The sequence below is a fragment of the Buceros rhinoceros genome, unplaced genomic scaffold (genome assembly GCF_000710305.1).
Source record: "Buceros rhinoceros silvestris isolate BGI_N320 unplaced genomic scaffold, ASM71030v1 scaffold5511, whole genome shotgun sequence".
In the NCBI taxonomy this organism is placed as follows: Eukaryota; Metazoa; Chordata; class Aves; order Bucerotiformes; family Bucerotidae; genus Buceros; species Buceros rhinoceros.
The window spans coordinates 125,504-133,939 of record NW_010393705.1 but is presented as its reverse complement, the minus strand read 5'-3'; the positions used below and the strand labels follow the sequence as shown (position 1 = coordinate 133,939).

The following is an 8,436-nucleotide window of genomic DNA, read 5'->3' as shown; positions in this document are numbered from 1 at the left end:
CCATGTCAGCCCACGTTCTGTATAAGTATTGCAAACCCGACTATACCCTTGCAGTATCTCCAAATACTATTCCCTAAACAAAGAGAGTGTTAAATTACTAAGAGTTTTTTCATGGCTGTGCATATGGTGCATCCTGATAGTCAATGGCAAGGTGAATCTTTCCCACATCAATGGAGAATAAAACAGAGAAGCAAACAAACCCTTCATTCAGATCAGCCTTCCAGGGAACCAAGATGATTTCCATCATTTTTATGACTTTTCCCTAGATGCAAAAGATCTAATTAGCAAATCCCAGTACAAGTTTGCTCTGATTTGACACAAAGTGATTGTGACAAGCAGAGAAATTACAAGCCTTACATTTCCAGTTAGCCAGCCTGGGCTGAAAAAGTCAAGTTCAAATGGTTTTTAGGGATCTTAAAGCTTGGGGAGTGAAAACCCAGAGGGTGAGCTGGTGCAGCTGAAAATGTGAATTTATATAGTGTTCCAGTCAGTGTTATCTAATGGCAATGTCACAGCAGTCCTTTACGAATGTGCCCTCACATTTCCAGCTACAGAGCATCCCAGACAGTCCTGAGATGGTCCTTACAGTCCACAGTTACAATGCTCTGAGGAGGAGCTGAATGATACCAAGCAGAATCAAACCTTGCTTCCTCATGAAGAACTAGGGCATGAGTAAAATAAATATTAATCATGAGGTTAATTAGTAAATGCTGGTAATTAAACATACATTACTCTTAATGATGTGTAAGAATCCTCGGAGGTGGGAGATGATCCTCCAGGAAAGACTGTGCAGCCTAAACGAGGTGATGTCCCCATTGCTAAAACCAGTTGACCCAGGAGGTTGCTTTGACCTTTGTTATCTTTATTGGAAGATAATACTGGTGGTATCTCCTTCCACTCTGATTTAATATTCAGATTAGACTTACGGGGCAAGCAGGCCCTGACCAAAGGGTTGGTGGGCTTTTGCAGCTGTGCAGGCAGGTGCTAAAGGAGTCTACAGAATACGGCCAGGTGAACAGTTGTGTTCAAACCTTTCCAAAACTCTGCCACTTACGGACCAATTGTATTTCTACGTACCATTCCAGCAGCTGCAGAACACTCTACTGAGAGAGATCTACCCTGTTTTCTGAACTTCAGCAGAACTTTGGAACAATTGCTAAGGTTCTCTAAAAAAATCCAGTTATCTTTATAGACCATAGGAAAAAAAAGCTTTCTTGCTGCAAAAACCCTGTAGCCTGTGTCTACAAAGCTTCTGAGCTTCTCGGCTGTGCTGTGGGTCAGGTAGCCCTGTCCTGCAGACATAACTGTGGAAAGTGGTCAGATGACAAGAAACTTTGGAATGCTACTTGCTGAAGTCTGTGGTGATAGGCAGAACTCCTTCCATGGAGTAATATCCAAAGTTTGGCACTCAGCAAAGGGCAAGATTCCTCAGCCAAAAGATCTTGTGGCTGCGCAGGTGAGAGATCTCACTACGCTCATGACAAATCTTGCAAGTCTTACTACATCCAGGTTGCCAAGTACTATCTTGTTGGCTTGCCTCCCTGAGCAGCAGCCCAAGAGGACACGGAGCAGGGAGCTAGCATTGCCTCAAGCAGAGTTGGTCCCAGTGTTTTTATTGCTTTCCAGAATGTGACCTTGCACATTTTTTTTCAGAAAAATAGTAGCTTTTGCAAAAGTCCTGCCTGTCTCCCCCGTGCTGACAGATTGCTGGAAGCTTCATCATGGCTGAATGAAGGAGCTGTTAAAATACATATGCCTGCCAGTCTATTAAGAGAATGGGGAAATGTGCCTAAGAAGAGAGCACACAATGGCCCAAGAAGGAGATGAACCACCATCAGAGACCTCCCATAAATCAGCAAAGCTGAGCTTGCTTCCTGCTAATGCTGGTTCTCCAGCATCTTCCAACAAAGCAACATCTCCCCACCCAAAGCTGTCCATAGGTTTCACCTGGTACCGCTTTCTAAGAGACTTTCTGTTGGAAAGAGTCACGGTTCAGGGTATTTAAGAGAGTTACAAGGAGAAAGTTGTCCATGCATACAACTATATTTACTTTACTTTTTTTTAAAACATCAGACCAATCACCCAAACAGTTTGGTGAAGAAAGTCTAGTTCTGAATGATTCATTCACAATGCTGCTTCTCTGGGACTTTATGGAAGACTTAGGCTTTCACTTCTCAGTAGTTCTCTTAGGCTTACACTTCTCAGCTGTAGTCTTACAGCTTTTTTTCACATCCACAAATTATCTCCAAACCTGTATTTTCATTCTATACCTTCAAATCAAAACTACTCGGAGTGGCTTGAATGTCCCAAGGCCAAATACATTTTACTTGTTTTGTACCCGATTTCCAGTTTTCGGGGTACATATTCCAGTGAGGGTGCATATTCAAACTTCAATTGGAAAGTCTGAAACCTGTGGTCCTGGTGCACAGTGACTTGGCATAATGTAACTGAGCTGAACCAGCTGATTTTGTCAGAGCACTGTCTCATAACGCAGTGGGAGCTGGCCACGTGGTGTACAATTGCAGATGTACCTGTGGCAACCTTCACCTTCACGTCTAAGCACATATTTTATCCACAGAATACTCCCAGAAGTGCGATGGGTGGTTATAAAGCTCCCGGATAAGTCTTAGTTTTTCTTTGCAAACAGCTAACCAATGTGCAAACAGTAATTTTGTCATGTCAGTCAAAAGATATCTAAACCCAGAATTTCCTAACTCTGCCTCCCTGAGGAAAATGATGGCATAAAAATGAATGTTGAAAAATACATTATCTAAGATAACATAGGAATTCATTAAAATTTTGCCACTCAAAAGAGCCTATATTTTTGTAAGCTAGAAAACTTAGATAGGTGTCCAAAATAAGCTTGCATCTGCCCTTCTATCTCACCTTTCTGACAAGTAAGTACATAATATATAGCAGTGAGATATTCACTCCATTACATTAGGAAAAAAAGTGTAATGAACATGTCTGTCTTGAAATTCTTGTAAATGGGCATCCGTGATATACCCAAATAGGTGCTAAACGTGCCATCACCAGCTCGGCACAAGTATGTGCTGAGATGGTCAGTATCTCCCACCAGAATGCATCTCCTGGAGGAGTGAGGCCAGGCTGGAAAAGCCTCTTCACTATTCAGACGAGAATGATTCTGTAACAAAGAAGGAGGAATTTGCCTTACCTGTCTGTGCTGCTGAGAGACCGGATACTGCAAACCTGAGATTTGCTGGCTTTGCTGCATTTTCTGAAGCATCATTTTTTGCTGCATTGCTAGGGGTACATTAGATGGCCTTTGAAGAGACTGGTTCGGGAGAGGCTGAGCAGATTGCGGCTGTGGCTGTTGTTGCTGCTGTTGCTGTGGCTGTTGCACGGGGGCTGAACCCTGTGCCTGCTGTGTGTAGGGCAGAAGGGCAGGCTTGTTTTGGGAACCCAAAACTGAAGGCATCTGCTGGTTTGTTTGCTCTGAGTTAAAGTGAAACAAAGGCTTTGTGTTGCCATGATGCTGCTCTAGTGGTGGTTGAGCACTGTTGATAAAGTTTCTGTTGAGGTCCTGAGGCTTCTGTTGCATGATTATGTCCATGGGATTGCTCTGGGGAGTGGTTGGTTTATAAACATAGTTGTTCATCCCTTTCGACTGGTTTCCATTCACTGGTACCCCAAGCATTGCTGAGCTTTGTGGGCTGAACTGCTGCTGGCGAAAAGAAGGACTAGGGATTTTCTCCTGCACGAAGGGTCCGGGGGAAGGTCCTGATGGAGACAGAGTAGACCAGTTTGCTGTCTGGTTCTGCTGCTGCTGCTGTTGCTGTTGAATCAAGGCATGCTGCTGCCGGTTGGCTGCGATCTGTTTGAGTTGCTGTGCATGAGACACCTCTTGCCAGTTAGGCAATGGCCGACTGGATGCAGAAGAAACCTGTGACACCTGTGTTTGAGGCACCGAAGGGATGGGTGAAGAGGTGGACATGGCAGTGGTGGCCATAGTGAAGGCTGGACCTGTAGAAGAAGGCCTCATCTGTGGTGAGCCCACAGAAGCCTGATTCATGCCTGATGCGTATTCACTTTTTATCACCATCTTATCCAACTGCAGAGATCTCACAGGGCCCCTCTGGCTCTGCTGCCCAAGGTCAATGTTGAATGGCTCGTCTTGTTTTATCGTGGCATTTATCATATTCTCCAGCTCAAGATCACTCATTGGTGGCACTGATATATTAGTCAGTTCATTAAATAGTTCCTGAAGCTCCAGATCCATCATTTGGTCCCACGCATCTTCCCCGTATCTGTTAGGGAACATGTTCTCATGGGATGTCTGGCCATCTAAGTGTTTGCTGCAAGACATGGTTTCTCCTGGTTCTTTCTTTACCTCTTTCAAAGTCATATTAAACATGCCATTCCCACTAGCATGTGCATTGTTTGTGAGGCTGCTGGCCTTTCTTTGTGATCCTTGCCCCACAGACATAGTTCCTGACATCGACTGGCTTTGGCAATTGTTAACATGCTGTCCACCTTGTCCCAATGAGACATTATCACCCACTCTTATCCTCTTAATGTCAAGGAAAGAGCTCTCTGAAACACCATTGGGCCTCTTGTTGACAGGCGACAGATTTACCACCAGCTTTCTCTTCAAGGAGCCTTGGAGCTGAAAGAAGCAGAAACAAACAAAATCATTCGATGACACCAAAGAAGCAATCTGTAGCCTATTTCCTAGAAGGATCTCGAAAAGCAACGGGCAAGTAAGCATTGCTTAGTACAGACGATAACTCTGGGCTTTCTCAGTCAGTGAAACTATGCAGAACTGTAGGAAAATATATTGTAAGTGAGACATCTCCCTGCCACCACCACCCCTGCCCTTGCAGCCACCACCATCTTTTGAGCATCGCTGCCTTCTGTTGATCACAGATCCCCTTTCCCCCATGGGTGTGAGTGGAGGGAGGTGCCAGGACTGTAGCTGGCAAAGCCTAAGACATATCTGCCCCAAATTTGCTCCCGTCTAACTATGCCAGACAAATCTAGAGTATTTTCAGATAGCATAGACTAATGCAGTTATGAAATCTGCCCTTGCGCCCATCCACTGCTGCAGGATTTCACTCTCATGATTTGGTATACGATCCAAAAGACCATTTTTTTGAGTCCAAAGGTCGTAGGTGACACTTTAGTGGCACACACAAGATCCAGGCACCCCAATTCACATAGGTTTATACTGGCCAGAGATGTGTATAATTAGAAGAGGCAGAGTTAACTTGTTCAAAACCAAAAATGAAGCCACTGGAGCCATGTCAGGTTATGTCAGCCAAGGGTCTGGCCCACGATGTACTGTCGGATTATTTTCCAGAGATGTATATTAATACATTAAGCCCTGATTGTTTATGTCCTGAAACATCTGCTATAAAGCACATAGTCCACGCAACACTGCTCTGAGGATGGCAACTCCTTTTCCTTGAATATTTACAGCAATACTTCCATCTGCTACCAAAGGAAAAGAAGTTGATGCCTCTGTCCACCTGACCTACACTCGCCTGCCATGGCTTCACGCACAAATTCCCGCCCTGTGCACACAACACAAAGATGTCGTCCCAGCAGATGAAAAGTTTGGACTTGGTGCATATGCCCAGGCACGCCGATTCCCTCACGTAGATTTGCTTTGAACACAGTTCGTAAAAGACTGTCCTCTCTTTAGCTCTGTACATTAAAGGTGCACACACCGAGCAGCGAACACGCTCGCACGCAGCCCTTGCTCAGCTGGCACACAGGCTGTCGTTGTTTCAGCTGTGAGCAATGCCAGGAAACTCCGCAGGGAAACACGGTTCATCTCCTGCCTTTCCGCACCTGGGCAGAAGTGCCCTGCCTTCAGAGGCAATAGGACAATGTCATCTGAGAAATGTCTGTGTGGAGCAGTGAGAAAACGGCACCCACACAAACTGTGATACCTTGGGAGGCTGTGATGAGCAGAGAGAACACTGAGAACTCTAATTTTCTGGTTAAGCAAGAAGGATGATTGATGAGATCTTCCGACCGCATTACTCGTATCACGCTGATTCATGAGATTCATGTCCATGGACACGTAACGCTCTGTTGTGACCCCCATTCCCCTCAACTTCAGGCTTATCTATAGGTAAGAGCTCTGCCCAGAAACCTCGAGGTGTGAACACTTGTATTGTGGTACAAATACTGGTGAATTGCTTGGGAAGAGCTCAGCTGACAAATACATATTTCCTCCGTGCTCACCTATGCTTCCATTGCATCAGCAGGTCACTGAGTTTAGCCCCTAAAAATAAAGCTTGTGATTTCTCCCTCTGGCACCGAAAATCTCACCTCATAGCTCAAGTTAGGTTCCAGCATACCTTTTGAATCACAGATTCAGGTTTTAATTTCATAAGGACAGATACATTGGTACCCAGTTGCCAAGTCCACAGACCTTGTGCCTTCCAGAGTAACTAACTGTCATTAGGTGTCCCCTGAGTGGGTGCGGCTTGGGTGGTCACTTGCAAAGCGCACGGACTGTCTTTGGTTGGCCTGTTCCTTCTGACACATGAGTCATTCATTGTACTTTCCTTTGCAAAAAACCCAGTAAGCTGCACTTCCTTTTACCATCATCTTTGCTGTCGGTGTATTTATTAGAAATCATTCTCATGCCCCAAAATTCATCTTCCTGGGAAATGGGAAAGTCCCCAAGTCATCAGAATACATGACTTGGCACAGTGCTTTGCTTTCAGATGTGCTGCTGACAGGAAGGCTGATCAGATATGAATAAATATCCCCTGCATATGTGTGGTCAATAAGCCCTTCTGAGTTAATTTTGCTCTTGCTTGATATTTTGAAGCAGAGCGCATTTTCAGAGCACCTGCACCAGGCTTTCTGAAACTATTAGAAATGCAGGTGTTGCACTGCGCTCTGCGTAGTAGCTGCTTTTCTTCTGTGTTTGAACTAGCTGCTAGCAGATATGGGTGAGCTGTGAAGTGGTTTGCCTGGTGACACACACAAGTCAGCAGCAGCGCCAGGGAGAACACCACGATCTCCTTACTCAAGCGCTCCCTCCCTGGACATGGGCTGGAGGACTCCTCATTTCATGCCATCCGCTCTGCTAAATCGCCCACCAAAAACAGCACTATGCACTTCTGAAAAAGAAGTAACAAGTGCTGGCTTATCACATCTCCCCCAAATCTTGCAAACACTGCCCTCTGAATGCTGACAACACCTTGGTCAATAGATGTCCCCACCCTAAAGTAGAAAAGAGAGTGAGTGAGGCTGCAAAGGCGCAGGGGCTTTCCCTGAGGAAATGTCCTGATCTCACATCCCCCATGAGTTGGGAGAGTGAAGGGCGAAGGCATGGGAAGGATGCGAGCAGCCCACAGGGATGAAGCCCCGTCTCCCTCCTTGCACCGAGCTGTTACTAATTATGTGTCAGGGCAGTTCACGGGGGACTGGTTTGTCTTTGTTCAGCGAGACAAGCAGTGTCTACCACGAGCCCCTCTGTCTTGCTCCTTCATCTGAATGCTGTCTTCTACAGGGCACTGCTGCCTCGGCGATACTCCTGGTTTGTTTTCAGAGGGGAGCGGACCAGGATTCTATCACTCCAATCTTTGCAGTTTTCTAGCAATCACATTTTTCAACTACCGATTGAAAGTCAGTACTCGAGCCCTTTTCCCCCAGGCAAACCACAGACTCTTCAGAGGGTAAAAAAAGAGCTTGCCAGATTTCAAGCTCCATCTCTTCCAATTGGGACGCCAGGATTGATTTGGGTCAGTAAACATAAAGCAAAAGTTCCTATAATACACAGGCACATTCCTCAGATCAAACAGGCTCGTGATTACACATCTCCAACCGCTTGTACTGCATAATACTGAAAGGCTCTGTGTTGGGAAATCAGTGACATGACAGTAAGCGGGAGAGGAGGAAGCCCTCCGTGCTCAGATCCATCCCACAGGTAGGTGGGCAGCACCGTATGAACCATCACAGAGCACACACATTTCCTGGCAGCCCGTGTCAGTGTAAGACCTTTTGCTGAGCAGGCTCTGGTGAGTCAGCACGCGTTCACACACTTGCAGCGAGGGAGTGCTGGATGCAGTCATGTTCTGAAGCTAAAATGGCATGGGCTGAGCCTCTGGAGATCACGTTTGCAAGATAGCGCTGTGCTGTTACTGGCCAAACTGCTCAGGGACAGGAGCAGAGGAGGGCAAAACTCCCGAGATGACTTGGTCCAAACGACCCAGTGCGACACCACGTCCTGTGCAGAGGGACAATTAATTGTCCCTCTTAAAACTTATTCTGAATCTTAAAAGGGATTTAAGAGAAGCAGCTTCTTCTCTAATGCTCTCTGGCACCAGGCCAAATCAGCAGGAGTTCAGCCAAGCTAATAATTAGGGCTTATAAAAATCTGGTGTCAACTCATTTCCCTTTTGGCAAAAAAAAAAAAAAAAAAGAAAAAGAAAAAGAAAAAAGGCTTTTGTT

At 45.7% G+C, this 8,436-nt stretch overlaps 1 protein-coding gene across 1 annotated transcript in view; it reads right to left on the bottom strand.

Annotated features, from left to right (window-relative positions):
• Positions 1–3,175: 3,175 nt before the first annotated feature.
• LOC104501196 (mastermind-like protein 2) overlaps positions 3,176–8,436 on the bottom strand; it is a gene marked incomplete at its 3' end in the record, with an annotated part of 6,943 nt that continues 1,682 nt past the window's right edge. The window contains exons 2-3 of the mRNA XM_010144961.1: positions 7,952–8,000; positions 3,176–4,627 (exon numbers count right to left, since the gene is read on the bottom strand). Of these exons, the coding sequence (XP_010143263.1) occupies positions 3,176–4,627; positions 7,952–8,000 (1,501 nt within the window). The remainder of the gene's footprint in view (positions 4,628–7,951; positions 8,001–8,436) is intronic.